The 16,802-nt window shown below is 39.8% G+C and overlaps 1 protein-coding gene across 1 annotated transcript; it reads left to right on the top strand.

Moving 5' to 3' along the window:
- Window positions 1-15,206: 15,206 nt before the first annotated feature.
- LOC104468327 (protein lin-28 homolog B) lies at window positions 15,207-15,395 on the top strand (the record flags this gene model as incomplete). The annotated part of the gene is made up of 1 exon (XM_010082405.1): window positions 15,207-15,395. A coding segment is annotated over one exon (189 nt), but the record flags the coding sequence as incomplete, so codon positions are not given.
- Window positions 15,396-16,802: the final 1,407 nt, after the last annotated feature.

Consider the following 16,802-nt stretch of genomic DNA (forward strand, 5'->3'; position numbering starts at 1 on the left):
CTGAAAAGACAAACATTTTACTGATACAATAACAGTTCTTGCATCTACAGCTGTTCCTGGTTTTAGCTGCTTACAGGAGGGAAGCCCGAGGTCTTGAGTAGGTGGAGAATTCATGCGTCTCCCAGCTCTGTATCTGGTTTTATGGTGTGTCTTTTCTACACATTTAAATGTCCCAACTCTGCCAAGAGCTGTCTCCTCCCTCTCTAAGTTTCTCATGCTTGTTGTTAGCCTCAGGGGCTTAATTCTCTGGAAACACCAAGGGTGATTAATCAAGCTAATTTATGTTAACCTTAAAAAAACAAACAACCTGACTTAAATTTTGTATAGTCTTTACTTTCTATTTTCTTGTTAATGTTTTTTTTGGAATTGCTTGTCTCAAAAATATCTTGCCTGTCTACATAACAGACATTTATGCACCTGATTAGTCTGAAGTATATTCCTATGTTCCTATGCAGAACAAAGCCAGCCATGAGAAATCCCACATGGTACATGAGTTGCAGAAACTTCACAGGTGACTAATAATAAACATAATCTTAGCTTTTTTTGCATTCTTAAAATAACTATTCAGATGACTTAGTGGTCATGTCTAAGTGGTCTGGGAGGTGCAGAAGTACTGTGTAGCTGTAAAGATAAAAGCTGGTTTAGATCCATTGAATTGAAGACGTATGTGTTTAAGAAAGTGAGAGATTATGTAGGACTGTCCTCAGAGTGATTCACATCTGTTTACCTGAACAGATGTAGGAAAGTCTCCTAAATTTCGTGTTGGGGTTTTTTTTTCCCCTATGTCTCTGTCCACGAGCACATTTTGCTCATGAGCAGAATGTTTACTGAGCCTACGTGGTCTTGTAGACCACCTTACTTTTCTTTATCTTGTAAGAGGTGATTGTTCATCTGTTATAACTGTCCTGTGCGACTTTTTCCCTGGGGTGTGGAAGCGCAGTCTGGGTACACTTCAAGCTCATAGTGTCCAGTCTCCTGACCAGCTGTGATCATGGTATGGTGCCTGCTGGGTACATTGCTGCACAGACTGCCAAGTCTTCCTACAGTACCTTATGCAGCCTCATATCTGCACTTGGATAACCATTGTGTTCTCTGACACTGAAAAGCAGTGTGTTTTTTTGAACCTTTAGAATACCAAAAAAGCAGATTTACCAGATTAAATTTGTGAGCATAGAGAACAGAAATGCAAGAGCTCTACTACAGAACATTTTTTTAGACTGTGCTTGTCTAATTAGAGACATATTTATTGCATTATCCAAAATTGCTGGAACTTTTTTTTCCGGAGGAGGTCTTAGTCTCGCTTGGGTATCAATACCTTCGTTGTCCTTCAGTTAATGAAATTCTTATCTGCTCATCTATTTATGCCTTTAACCCTACATGTGTTTTATAAGAGAAAACGAGGCTCTCCGTTGTTCATGTTCCCATCTGTCTGAGACAGGCATGTCTGCTCCCCAGCTCTTCCCCGTGCACCCCCTGTACAACCACAGGGCTCTCAGGCCTCCTCTCTCATGGCAGGAGGGGAATGTGCAGTCCAGCTCTGTATTTTGTCCCTGTTGTTGTATGGAGCCTGGATGACTCCTGACAACTGGTAGATCCTGCTCATCCCCTTTCTTATCTTGTAGCAGTTTTGAGTTACCACCTGAAGGTGGAGATGGTTTTTGACTGAGTGAGCAAAATCTGACTCAGCTTAAAAAGTGTGTTCTCCAGCTATCCAAGCCTGGTGGAAATAGACCTCAGTGTCTACACTGTGTTCTTAACCACAAGTACTTAGGTCTTCTCTAATTCTGTGTTACAGTACTTTCAGGGATCTAACAAAGGTGGAACATGAACGGCCTTTCAGGTGGGACTGCCACTCATGTTGATGACGGTCTGCTTGCTACTACTGTATTTGTGGGAAGTGGTGTGGTATTTTTGAGATTGCAGAGGACAGTAGTAACAAAACTTCCCCCAGGATTCACCATGTTCCTACTCAAGGTTTTCAAGGTATTTCACATAACAATTAGATCTACCGTCTTCCAACACCACATTTACCAGAAGCTGAGCTACTCCCACACATGGGTAGTTTTTCAGTTTTTCCTAGTAAGTTTATTTCACTTCATCTCCAACTTCACTGCATCTCCACAGCTATTTGTAGCTATAACTGAGAGTCAAAGACTGCACAAATGGATGTTGACCCATGCTCAGGTGAATGTACTGGTAATCATTAAAGTTAATTTAACCAGAACTTGAGCAATTGCTCAGTAGCTTTCCGTCTCCTGTGCCTCCTCTCCTGATTCTGCTTGCTTCCTCTCCCAGTGGGATACCTCTGTGAAAGCTGCTGGTGCAGGAACTCCTAGGCACATGCATCCAGTGTAGGTAGTGCCTGGATTAAAAAAAAAGCCTTTGTGGTTAAATACTACAACATACGTGTTCCCCCATATCATAATACATACAAGAGGCATTTGCAGAACTTGGGTTACTGGCAAGTAATTTTTTCTGCCAGCAAAAGCTTTTGAGCTAACCTTTTATTATACTTTGAATTGGGCACCTTGTGTGGCCTAGTGTTTAATTTGGCCTCTGTTTGATTTATCTGTTTGGTCGAGCTAGGTTACAGAGTTGGCTTTAAATTACGTATGCATTTGCACGTGCATACACATGCATATAAAGTGTGATAAAGGAAAACTGAGTTTGTAAAGTCAAAGAGAAAAAAACTTAGAAAATACTGAAGGTGAAGTTGCACATACAGCTGCAAACCTCTAACCCCTTTTTATTTCTCTCACTTTAATTTGTACTTACTTGATTTTATGATCACCTACTACCCCCTCAAAATGTGTTGTGCTTTCAGCTACAAATGGCTGCAACTTACATAGTAGCCAGAAAATAAATATTGGTCTGACTATGGTCATAAGATATGTCACTAACAGGAGTCTAACACAGAATTTATTGTTGTCCACAACTCAGCTGTGTTTCTTGTGTCGTAGTTACTATGTGATGTACCTCTGATTTTAGGCTTTGGGGCTTTCTATTTCAACCAGTCCAATAAAAACAGAGCCTGGAATTTGTTTACTTCTGGTATTAAAAGCAAACAGTTCGGGGAGCAGGCAACTTTTATTGGACCTGTAAAGGAGTAATATGGATGGTAGAGATTTCAGGCTGTGTTTTGTTTATCATGCATTTCAGTTTTTGGGGGGCACTGAGCTGTTGCTGTGGGGAGGGGATAGTTGTCAGCTTTCACTGATGTTAGGCGGTCTGTAAGACTAGACAGTTGCATTAATGCAGGAAAAAGACTGAGTGGAAACAAAAATATGTTGTAGTGAAAACACTACCATTTTTATACAGTTCTGGTTTTTCTCCCATATGATGTGTAAAGTTATGAGGAGGAAGTGTCTTTGGCCAGAACTGGGATTTAATGCTATTACAGATAGGTACAATAGAAATCAACTTCTCAATAGTTAAGAAAACATAACTACTGCAAAGACAATGTCTTGTGATACTTCAGCCTGGAAGGGGTATTTGAAAGAGAAGATACTCATGGGAAGAGAGGATACTTATAGAGAAGATACTTTGTGCTCCCTTTGTCAGACAGGATCTGTACCGCCAACAGGCAGTGGAAACCTGAGTGTGCCAGGCATGCCACCGGTGCCCTGTGAAAGGAGGACAGAGCAGAGTCTACACCTCAAATCACTGCATTGAAAGGATATTACTAGTGATGTAGCTAAACCATAAATGTGCGTTTGGAAGGATTTCTCCTGTGGTGTGTCGGCCTTATGTGACTGATCAGAGCTAGTCACCTGCATGTGTTTCATAACCAACTCACAGAAGCAAACAAATTCAGAATTAACAGGCTGATACTTCTAGGTTTGCTCTCCCCCATGAGTGTTGATGGGAGCTATGCCAACAGCCTGTAAGAGGAAGGATTTGTCCTTAAGGAACCCCTTTGTGTCTTCCTACTGCAGCTGGTCTGACCCTCTTTCAGGAGGCCTCAAAACATTTGCGTTCTTTGGCAGAACATGCTAAAATTAGGACATAACAATAACAGATTCAGTATTGGAGTCTTAAATAATATTTACGTAGTCTTGCTTTATGTAATCTGAGCAGAAGCTAACGTTACTATCATTTGATTAATACAACTATATGCAGATATTAATTTCACAATTTCTTCCTCAGTAATTGTAACTATAGTAATAAGACACTATTTTAAAAGTAAGGTTTTTCAAGTATTTCTGAGTACTTCCCCAATACCTATGCTAATAAATTCAAAGTTTGTCTTTCATAGGTAAAATCCTTTGTCCTCTTCCATAAAATCACTTTAATTTGCCTTCCGTTTACTTTAGAAGGGTTTTGCCTTAAATGCTGTTTTCCCATTTGTGTTACTGTAAATTCAGAGATGTTTCATTGAAACATAGGACATGTCCTTTGTAACAGAATAGAGCTTATGTTTTCATAACAGAAGCGGCTCCGAAGCAACCATTTATGTCAGTTTTTAAAACTCGGCTGTTTAGAGAACTAGTTCACAGTAAAGTTACAAATGGAATACTCTCCCAAGCAACAATTTAAAGGTGCTGCTGAGTTCAAGTTACTTTTTGAATCACCACTGTCTCCTTCTACTGCTGTGTATTTCTAAAAAATAATTTGAAGTCACTCATTTCCTGTTATGTCCAGACAGTGTTAGACATTTATTACTAGTTTTACTGCTTTGTAGTACCTTAATTGTCATGTATTTAGATGATCTGCCACTCCCTTCCCTCCAGAAAAGCTGATAAAGGTTTGAAGTATAAAATAACCTTGTGCTCATTCTTCCTCCAGTACAAGTTCTTTTATTCAAACATCTGAATATCTAATAAATGTTTGTAATTTTGATAAAATTATATCTAATTAAGATATAGTTGACTATAAATTGGTAGAACTGATGGGATTCTAGATTATCTTGGCCTAGATTTAAAAAAAAACAAAACATTAGTAAATGTATAATCTGCTGTACCAAAAAAGCTAAGCAAGATAAAAAACCAGAAATAATAGAGAACTTGAGTCGTAAGTCAGGCATTGTTAATACAATATAAATGTTGCTGTTTAATTTTGCTTTTATAGTAAAGGAAAAAGTGTTTTGATTTTACATATAGATAATGTGAAAATATCTACAACTTAAAAATAAACCATCCCCAATAAAAATTTCAGCCTATTTATCACTTCATTGCTTTATGAGCATTTGAACCCCATCAATTCTGTACGATATTCTTGTCTAATTTTGGTGTGTATGGTGACCTTGATTTTGGTAAACAAATATTCTAACCAGTATTTTATTTCTGTGTTTCACTTATATATTGGCATTTTAAGTAAATTGAATTTAAAAAGAAATAATAAAAGTAGGTTCTGACCTCCAAATGCTTTAGCAGTCTTGGTGTATTGGCTGTTGATAAACCATGCCTTCTTGTATCATTTGTGCAGGACCTTGCACAGTGCAATGTGAGTCCTCAATGGGAACCAAGGACACCTGTACCATAAAAGTAAAACCAGTGTTTGTCCAAAAGCTTGAGAATAGTTGAAGAGAGGTTCCTCTTTACAAGATAATGGATGTTTATATTGGGATTGCTTAGGGCATAGTTACTCACAGTTGGCTAAAATATTGTCTGTGCTCGCTTGCTCACTCGCTCCCTGGCTCTCAGTAGCTTTCAAGCAGACAGCTTTCTTCTCTCTGAAGAATTAGAAGAGGTCATTGAAGCATGGGGGGGCTTTGCACTAATGCAGCATATGGTAGTTTTCAGAAAGCATCCTCCACAGCAGGGATCTTGGGTTTCTGAGGTGAGGACCTGTGAGGTTACAGTCATGGCAGTGTGCTGGGCTGGCAGGCTCCATATCAGCCCAGGGCCTGGGAGAGGTGGTGGTGGTGGCGTGAGGACAGTTCTTCGGGGTCCAGCCTGTAGGTAGCTGGGACCAACCAGAGGGGAAGGAGAAAGGAAAGGAGGTAGTAGTGTCAGGGGTGGACTGTTAGTGCAGTCCATGTCAGGACTGGGTTGTAAAGCCTCGTTCTGCTTTCAGGACTTGAGCCACTCCTGTGCCTTCGCAGCCTGAGAAGAGAAGGGAGCTGGCTCTTCTGCAGCTTTGAGAACCTGTAGCCACTGTAACTGTCAGCCACTTCTTTTTCACGGGTCAGTTTTAGCTTGAATCATCAGCCAGGCCGTCGCCTCAATCTGTTCTTTGTAGGCTACCATCTCTGGTCTTTTGGTATGGCTCAGCCCTTCTACCACCCTGTCTCCTGCCCGTTGAGAAAGTCAAGATCATTGCTGAGTTCCAGAATGATCCAACCACTATCCTCTCTCTTACCTCTATCCTTCCTATCCCACAGTCCTACCTCAATTTGTTGCTCGCAAGTAAGATCCTTTCTGTCCTGGGTATATATTAGCCTGTACTACCCACACAACCCAGCTAGCCTCTACCCAACCTGCTGTTCCCCTCTTGGTCTGCAGAATTGTTGGTAGCTACCTGTTACACCTCACTTTAGGAAGAAATAGGCAGGTTGGTATAATCAGGATATATTTTGCCGTGAGAATATGGTGAGCTGAACTGTGTTAACAGGTTCAGGACTCTCTGTACTGCTGACTTGCCAAATAATTTGTATGGAATGCCTTTTTTCAGTGTCAGTCTTTGGCTTCTGTAGTTGACCACAGTGTTAGTCGTTCCTCTGTTTACTGGCAAGATGTGAACCAGTCAATTTTCTCATGTGAAACTGGGATGAAAAAAGGTGGATGAACGAACCACTTTCTCAGTACTTTCCTGGTACTATTTTTCACTACTTGTATCTAATTTAAAGGTTAAGGACAGCTTCCCAGAGATGGATGTTAAGGGTCTGCTGTAAGAAAACATGACTCTCTCTCAGGCCCCTTTTATGCAAAGGAAGGGAAAGGTGCATGTGCAGAGAGAGATCCTGCTACACCTGAATTAGCAGAGCACAATCTGGACCTAATTTCTTTTTAATTATATGCAGTCTCTTGGGATGGTAGGAGGTGGTGAGAGAGGTGGGTAGGAAAGCTTTATATAGCTAAAACATCTCCTGGCGTAGGCGATTGTCATTCCCATGCATGGGGGTGTATAGAGGAGCACGGAAATTAAGCGTATAGATGTCATAGAGCAGGCGTGGAAAATAGAGGTGCTGCAGTTGTTTCTGAAGATGTGGTTAACGACACCAGAAAGGTGTAGTAAATCTGGAGGAAATTGTGGTTTAGTTTTGGGTAAAATAACTCTACCACTGAGTCTGTACTTTCTACCAGAGTACATTTTCAGTACTTGAAAAATACAGCAAACGATGTGGGTTGTACATTGTACCTTCTTGTGCTTCCACCTGTCCTATAGGACAATCTCAATTGAAATCGGCTGATTTTTAGATTTTTTAGGGGAGAACTGTGTTCCACTTTTCTAAAGTGAGTGAATCGTAGCCATACTGTGTTCTCTCCTCAGCATTAAACTCATGGCAGAGATGCCAGAAAGGGGAAAGCTCAAACACATTAATCATGCAGGTTTTGGTGCATTTATATCCATTGTAGAAGAAATGAGAGAACCAGATTTGGTGGCATTAATGGATTTTCTGGTGGCCCACACTTCCCCCTGCCTTTGCCAGAAAGGGGGAGTGGGGGGCAGGTCTAGTGCAGCATCTTTTTCCAGGTAATAGAAGAAGAGCTGCAAGAGCGTCTTGTTTTGACCTCTGCTTGGGAGGTTTGGGTTTTTAAAAGAAAGGAGGCTTGAAAAATACTCTGCCTAGGTGGATACTACAGAAGTACAAAGCTCACCATTGTAATGAATTTTTCTGTGGAAGAGGTACACCGTGCACACAGCCAAGCCATGCTGGTTTTCTTCCCTGTTGGAAGTTTTGCACTTGACACTTCACTAAAATGAATTGAATGTCAGGGTGCCTTGGAGTGCCTGTTCATCTGCACCTCAGGCCCTTGTCTCTTGAAAGAAGAAAAAAAAAAAATAGTGCCGCCTCCCAATGAAAATAGAGGATAATCATCCCTATTTAATGATTGCATGAACGGTCATGTCTGTTTGTTCCCAATTTCTGTAGAAGGAGCCTTTGGGTTTCTGCAAAACTGCCTTACGGCAGATGAGTGTTCGCAACAGAAGATGGGGTGGCTTCAGCTGCATGAAGCGACCGCACTCACCTGAGGGTGGAATAGCTCAGCGGCGAGGGCAGGAGAGGAAGAGCCTCTATCCTGGGGGGGATCTGTGGGGCTCCCGAAGGCCATGTGGTCAGCCAGTAGCAAGGAGTGCTGGTGAGGAGGGAGCTTGGAGATGTTCGACCATTGTGAGACTGTCAAGAGAAGATGATGCTTCTCAGTGGGTGGACTTCAGAGGGTGTTACAAACTGTCTGGGATTAGTGGTATGGTTTCAGGAGATCACTGAGGCAATGTAAGTGGTGAGTTGGCAAGGTACTGCACAGGACAGCCTCACCTGCCATGGCTGCACACTCACGTGGCTTCTTTTGAAGTGTGCTGGTGCTTTTTTGACACTGCATAGAGCTGATTCGGGGAGCAGAGACATAGCAGAAAACCTGACATGAGCAAGAAGAGGTAAACAGTTTTCTTCCTGAGTCAATATGAGACTGAGGTGGGGGAAGAGGAACCATCCCTTTGAATTGACTGAACTGAGTTCAAAAACTGAGTCCTAAAGCATGACTGATGAGAAAATACTTAAGAAATGGGAGAAGAGGCCGGCTTAATTTTCATGGCTGGTATCAAAGCACAGAAGAAGGAAGATTGGGTAAACAAGAATTGTGCATGCAGTATCACAAATGGTCTATGCAAAGAAGCAAAGGAAGGTTGAAAACTACTATTAGAAGACTAGTTGTGTAGGTGCTACGCTAACAAAAAAATATACTTACTATAGCAAGAAAAGAGGGTGATGTCAGGGAGGAGAAGCAAATAAGATGTTCATTATCCATGATCTTTTCATTAGTGTACAAAGCTAGAACAGCTGGTGGTGAAGGTGTAACCAGATACAGAGGCAGTGGAAACACAGTCAAATAGCATTCATTGCCTGAAGACAAATACTCAAAATTATGCAGAAAATCAGTAACGTGTTGTGAATGAAGTGGCACCATATAAAGAAACAAACAGTAGCATGGACACAGTAGAATCTGTTTGGTCAAAATCACTTTGTGAAGGAATTATGAAACATCTGCTGTAGACCTCTAGTTTAGGATTTATATACAGACAACATAATAGCAATATTATCAGAGAGGAATACTAGTAGGAATAGTAACATTAGGGGTGTGCTACATAGTAGGCCAGATCTATATTTAAGCACAAATTATCTTATAATGATGTGATATTTATGCACATGACAGTCAAGAATTTTTCTTTCTGAAAGAGTAATTCAGAATAGAAGTTGTGTTATTTCAAACTTGGAAAGAATTGCTGACCTTATAGAAAACCTATTTAAAAAAAGAAGACAAAACATGAACTGGTTTGGTTTAGTTTAAGTTAAATGGGATGATAAAAAGTCAACAATTTTGTTTTAAGGTGAACATTTGTTAAATTAGGAGAACTGGTTAGTGGACATTGGTGAGCTGAAGTACTGGAGGCTTAAATGGAGAAAAACAAGTGAAGGAAAAGGAGAATTGTGGAAAATTACCTAATCCTTCTAGCAGAAAATCTTCTTTTAGGAGAGATATTGATAGAGAAACAGTAATGCGAAAGGAAAGAGGAGTAGATTGTCAAAGAAGGTAGCTTTATGGAAGTTTTGGTGGAACAAGAACTGAAAGTATTAAGCTGAGTTAGAATTTACTTAAAGTTCTATAGTGTTAAAGCAGTTAGTAAAAGTTTCTTTAAACATATAAATAAATTGAGAAAGAATAAATTCTTCTGTTGTATAGGGAGAGTGGTTTTGAATTGGAGCCTTTTGTTCAAAAGCTAAATACCTACCTTTGCATACTTCTCAGTAAGAAGAGTAACAGTGTGGGGACAGCGACAGGATGATGAATGGGAACAAGGTTATGAATGTGATTACGGTGGAGGTGGAAATTCAAGACAGAAGCAAATTCCAAGAAACTAAGGATGTGAAATTGCAGCATACCAGGTGCATTGCAGTAACTGCCTATATACCAGTTCTTTCCATACTGTAAAGTTACTTGCAATAGCTGACCCTATCTAATAAACATTGTATACTTCTAGTGTTCTCTTTATTGCCTAAGAGCTGAAGTGCAAATCTTTACACAATAGAGTGATTTATAGCTTTATTTTTAAAGTAAATTCATATTTTGTTGAGCTTTAAAAAAATATTTGTGATATTGTAGATTTTTCTTTTTTACGTAAAATATGAAGGAACACATTCTGATCTCGGAAGTTGCCAATTCAACTATGTGTGCCCTGGAGCTCATTGAACCTTTCTGTGAACTGATTTAGCTCACTGGAAAAGCAAAAATCTATCCCTGTTTCCTCTTCCTCTTATCTTCCCACCCCTTTTTAAACTGAGTTTGTTTCCTGTCAGATTAGTGAGTTAAATTGGTTTATGGGGAGGACTGAGAAGTGCGAGATTTGGTGCAAGACAAGCCTCTAGGAGCAAGAAAAACCCCTTGAGGTCAGTAGGAGAAATGGCAAGTTGTCTTGTGTGGGTGCCTGGCTTCTGAGTTCTGTGTTAGTGCAGCAGAGCTACGTGTTGCTCTTGGAGGGTCTGTTGTTCAATGTAGTGGATTTTTTTGTTTGTTCTAGCATTCTGTCTCCAAAATTATATGATCTTCACAAACCTTCTAAAATGATCTTTTGATGAACAGTAAAAGTCTTTGCAGCAGGGCTTCTGTCACGCAACTGATATTATTTTGCAGTGCTTCCTCTGACTTTTGCAGTGTACAACAGTTTAGTTCTGGTTTTGTCCTAGTGCAGGTAAGAGCATGAGTATAGATCCATTGTAAATTGTTTTACTTCTGTGTCCTCTTAACTCTGTACTCTTGCTTTACTCAAATGTTGCTGGCTCTTGACAGAACTGTATGAAGCTGTTTTGCAGAGAATTTCTTACGGTCTTCAGTGTGGTTGGGCTTCAGGATATGGTTTCCTTCATGTCTGGATTTAATTGTAGATAATTTTGGAGGGAAAAACGTTTTCTTACTTTGGGAAACCCGGCATACTGGTGGCATCTGGTCATTGTACCCAGCAATCAATCAATCACTAGATAAAAAGGGGCAGAAATGAGAGATACAGAAAATAAACGATCTGAGCAGAATGCCACCAAATAACTTCCCCCCCCCAAAAAAAAAAAAAAAAAAGTAGTGTCTGCAACAGCAGTTGCTCACAGCCCTGGCTAGAAGTGGCAAAGTTGTTGTGAGGGGGGCGCTTACTGGGACCCTGCTCTCCCTTCCTCCCCACACGTTAATAAAAGTAATGCACACATATCGCCATTGGGCCCCTGTAATGAGCCTTAATTCCAAACTTCCTTTCTGTCGTAGAGCCCAGTGAGAGTTGTAAGCACTGCCCAGGAAATGGTACTTTTCTTTGGGACTGTCTTGCTAATACAGTTCATATTTATTACATTTTGTTTTTTGTTTCATAGTAGGAAATGCTTTCCAATAACTTGTGATCATGGATTTTTCCAGTCTTATTTTTTGTTGTTGCATGAAGTTGCCAGCATTTTGGACCAAGCCATTGCTTGTGACAGATGTGCTAGACTCTATGATATAGGATAAAATACCAAGAAATAATAGGATACCTATTAAAAAAATAGAAGTTACACTGTCAAGTTTAAAAAAAGAAAAAGAAAAAAGCTCTAGTCTGAAATCAGTGTATTGACTGCTGGTACAAATAACAGCAAAGTCTCTGACAGCTGAAAGAGAGAGAAAGGAGGAAAAGCATTTTGCTTTTAAGTTTTTGCCTTTGTTCATTTGCAGTGTGCTCATACACCCCATTCAGGGCTCTAGAAATGGTTCACTGACTTGAAACTCTGGCTGCTTTTAATTGTGTAGGTTTTATTTGTTTAAGTAATGTGAGGAAAATACTGAGCTAGGTCTCTCAACGTTAAATTACCGACTTTACAGACATTTTTTGTACAACTCTTCAGACAAGTTAAGAGGGATTCAGGTTTTGGATTTGTTTTGCTGGTTTCTACATGCCATTTTTCACTATGACTTTGAATTGTTATTGCACCCTCAGAGAATCTCACCATGAGCTGGCTGACAGCATAGTAGTATACATTTACACAATAAGTCAGATGGCACCAAATCCATCTATAACATTGAAAAGCTGTTACGATGTGTTCAAGGAGAGTACAGTGCAAGTGATTTGGAGTGGTTTTTTTCAACATTTTCTGTTGTTAAAAGTGCTTGAAAAACCAAACATGCAAAAAAAGTACACTTGCATAATACACAATTTATGAAAGCATAATTGTTCCATTGCATTGGCTTTTAAATATATTAAAAAATCCCTCTTGTAAATATAGTACTTTGTTTGGAAATAAAAGTTCTGTTGCTAAAAGTGAAATAAGAAAATAAAAACAGTTTCAAGTACTAATAATGCCCTGTTCTAGGTTGTAATAAGTACTTCTTTCTTTTGAAGTAGAGTAGGAGATACAATATTGTGTGCATATCAGATGTCAACCTTTTGGCATTTTTTTTGTGGCAGTGAAACTCAGAAAGGAAAAATGCCCAAGTCTTGCTGAGACTTAACTATATCTTCATTAAGTTGTAATTAAACAAAAAGACAAAAGCATCCATGCTGTGTTCAGTGCTTCTGAAGGGCTTTGTGATTAGCAACCCATCTGTGTTGTCATGGTTGTCTAGTTTTGGAGCATTTAACTGTATGGTTTAGTTTGGGACAAAATGTGTGTTGTACAGTTCTTTTCTTTTAACAAGATTTTCCCTGGGGGCTGCTGGAGACTGAAGAGGTGTGGATGGACTTAGGGATGGGTTCATGCCACAGGCAGAATCTGTTGTTTAATTTGATGAGTGGTGATGTCTTCTTTGGGCATATTCTGAACTTTGATGTTTCTTCATTATGACAAAGATCCTGATATTGCTTTACAGACCTTTCGAAGTCGACGGCTTGCTTGAAGTAATATTGCCTTCCTTGGTGGTGTGTTTCATTGGTTTATGTAGAATTACTGTCTTCCAATTGTATTAGTGAGAAAATTTGCATATTTCCTTTTTCATACCTTATGTTTTAATTTCAAAAAACAGCCAAGCTTATGGGAACAGATACTATATATCTCTTCTTTCATGTGTGTCATCCCCTATACCATCCTCCCCCTTTTTAAATAGTGCTCAACCTCTCACCTAGAAAGTCAACTGTGTCATGCTTTACACTGTTACATCATTTGGTGGAAGAACCACGTGTACTAAAGCTGCACAAAACCAGCCTTTGTCTTAACCAGTGGAGCGTGCTACTGGGTAGACTGTGAGAATTCGGCTAGTCCGGTACTCAGGATTTTTTGGAAGCAAAGGTGCACGTGGTTTCATTAAAATAAATGTTCCAAATAATTTTATAACGTTTAGCTTAGTCTATTAATGCAGTGGGAAATGGACTTTGCAATGGTGTCGCTCTTTAGAAAGACAGGTAGAAGTTCAGTGACACAGATCCCCCGAGATGCTGCAGAACCAGGAACTGGAATCCTGTTTCCTGGTCTGACTGGGTGTGATTCAGCTCCAGATTAAGATACCTGAATCACAGAAAAATCTAGGTTGGAAGGGACCTCTTGAGATTGTCTGGTCCAACCTTTTGCTGAAAGCAGGGTTTTGGATTAGATTATTCAGGGCCCTGTTAAATCAAGACTTAGCGTTTTCCAGCACAGGGAACTACATGACTTCTCTGGGCTTCTCTGTTTAATTGTTCTCTTACTGAGCAACTTCTCCTCACATCTGGATGGGGTTTCCCATGAAGCAAGTCAGGCCTGCTGCCTCCTGACCTGTTCTCCGTGTACCCTTGTGAAGAGACCAGCTCCCTCTTTGTGTATGAACTATGAACTCTGTACCTGTCAATTCTTGTGCTCTGCTAGAACAGTGTCTTGGGAGGCTGCATACAGGGAGTCTACGTCAGGGACTGCCATCTGATTTGAACGTGTTCCCTAGTTGCACTTGCGGGCTAGTATAGGTGTGGCTTAGAGTCAAGTGGTGCTTGGCTCTTTCTGACATGTAACTGAGTGGGATGGCACGTGCAGCAGATTCCCTTCTTGACTCCACAGTTCGGCCAAGTTAATGCTGGAGAACAGAGTAAGAATCAGTCAGGATACATTTTTCTCTTTGCAATTAAGAGTTCATGAGCAAAGGAAAAAGACATGTTTCATAACTCTCCTGCAAAAACTACAAGTGTTTGGAAATGGACGGATTTTGTAATATTCTCTGAGTCCAGTTTATCTAATTCGTGCAATGTGTAACTTCTAAGATAAATGTATCATTTTATCTCTCCCTTCCCCCATTGTCTCACTTGATGATAATTTTATTTAAGAGTTTGATTAATCGGATTTGTCTTGTGATGTAGACTTACCATTGTACATAATTTATTAGGAGTTGAGATCAAAATTTTCATTGCATCAGAGTCAACGGAGAGCTCCTGTTGACTTCAGCTTTGTGCCAGATTTTGCTGCTACAATGTAATATCAAAAGATTGATCAGTATTTATTTCACTTGCCCTGATGATAATAAGTTCCTTTTCTGTGAATGAAAATACATACCTAAATCATGCTAACTAGATAAGATGTTTGGGGTAGTGAACAGAAATTTAGCAGCTCACTAGGAATATCTGAATTACCCATTTCAGTGGACTTTGTTCAGAGTGCCTTCCTCCTGCCTCTTTTGCTCATATCATTTTCAGAGGAGCAGAGCTATGCCCCAGATATAAGGAATATGGATTAAGATAATTGTGATCAGAAATGAATTAGCTACAAAGTGAATATTTCCTCTCCATTTTGTTAAAAAGCCTTTTCAGTTCCCGATGCCTGTTAGACAGGGGTTTTAGGAATACAGCATTTTCTCTGCTGCTTATATCTATAGCATTCATCACAGAAAAGGAAAATATTATTTCAGTTTTGTTGGTACTGAAAACAGGTTCTTGTTACTTGTTTAGTGTTGAATAGTGTTTTCAGTGTATTCAGGACTATAATTTGTAGTATCATCTGCTATAGCTCACGCAGAGGAAACTGTTACTCAACCTGTATGTATTCCAGGATAGTAGACAGGATAATTTGTCCTGCTGATTATGAATGTAAATATTGTTTCTAAGGCAATGGTAACCAAGAGTATTTTTCCTGTTTACAGAGCAAGCTTTACATGGAAGGATTTAGAAGCCTAAAAGAAGGAGAACCAGTGGAATTTACTTTTAAGAAATCTTCCAAAGGCCTTGAATCAATACGGGTAACAGGCCCTGGTGGGAGCCCCTGTTTAGGAAGTGAAAGACGACCTAAAGGGAAGACAGTACAAAAAAGAAAACCAAAGGGAGATAGGTAATTACCTTACTTTCCTATTACCCACCACCCCCCCCCCCCCCATCCCCCCCCCCCCTTTTTTTTTTTCTTTGCAAGTTTTTCTGAAATTATGTTTTCAGCATTTATTCATTTGTGGAAAAAAAAAACTTATATAAATTTGGCTTTTACGTGTAGTGTAGTAATTTGATTGAACTTATTAAGCTGTATCTGTACAACTACCTAAATCACCCACTTAATTGGTTTTACTTGAGAAGGTTTTATTCAATTAGAGAGAGCCTGCAAAGGAATGTAATATTGTTTTGAAAATATTGCAGTTAGGCTGAGAAGAGAGGTCAATCTGAATACAGGTGAAATAGCGTTGCATTTAGGTGAGAATTGTGCATGCTGAAGAGATCATTGTGTGCAGTGGGGTTTTAAACTGTGCATCAGTAGTTCTATACAGAAGAAAGTGTAGGCAATGCAGTCAGGGTTGAAATGTACATAATTTGATTAATTATATTTTTACTTGGTGAGCAGAGTATCAGATGTTTCCAGGAGTTTTAATGCCTGGTGGTATGAAGAACTGTTGTTATAATATTTTACAAATTCCAGGTTAGTCTTAAGAGCTGCACTTCTTTATACACAAGTGCAGCAGTCTAACTTGCACTGTTTTGCTTTACTTTCTGCCTCTGAGGGCTTGAAGAAGTTCTGTAATCCTCTTTACTATGAAGCCACCTGCATCTGGTTCCCCAAGGACAGCCTTCATGCACAAAAGCTCTTGTACTTAGGTGAATCTCAGTTTTTTCCTCATGGTAATCCCCAGCCTGGTAGCTGGAATGAGTGAGATCAACGGGAATATACAGTTCTTGAAGGATCCTAGTAAGAACATCCAAACAGCCAAGTTTTGCCTGAAATATTTGATGTATGGCATGACTGATAGGTGGCTCCTTTCCGTGGCAAATTCTGAAGCAAAGAGTAGCTTGGGAAAGAGGATGTCACCTGGAAAGGCAGTGTAGCCCAACCTCAACAAACAGGGGAACTGGAAGCCTTTGCTGGCTGCAGATGAGCTCCACTTGTCCCAAACTTTGTTAAAAGACTTTTTTTTTCCTCTCCTTTTTTTTTTTTTTAAAAGTACTGGAGACAGCATGATAGTTGTCTGTCTCTCTTTCACCTTCTTTGTAGAAGCTAATGGCCATGAACAAAATTTATTGCTGCTGTAACAGATCAGAGTCCATAACCACAACAAGGAGAGACTCTGTAAGCCGGACAAAGCTTTCTTTTTGATTGCTCACCATATCTGACCTTTCAGAGTTGTGTTGCATGCAATGGCTATGAAAAATCTTTTTTCTTTTTTTTTTTTTTCCCCCCTAAGCTAGGCTTCCAGTATAGTTCTTATTTAAACCGTTGGTTTTCCATGGACTGTAGTTACTAATCTGTTTAGGGTATTTGC

Source organism: Pterocles gutturalis, unplaced genomic scaffold, assembly GCF_000699245.1.
Source record: "Pterocles gutturalis isolate BGI_N339 unplaced genomic scaffold, ASM69924v1 scaffold29004, whole genome shotgun sequence".
In the NCBI taxonomy this organism is placed as follows: domain Eukaryota; kingdom Metazoa; phylum Chordata; class Aves; order Pterocliformes; family Pteroclidae; genus Pterocles; species Pterocles gutturalis.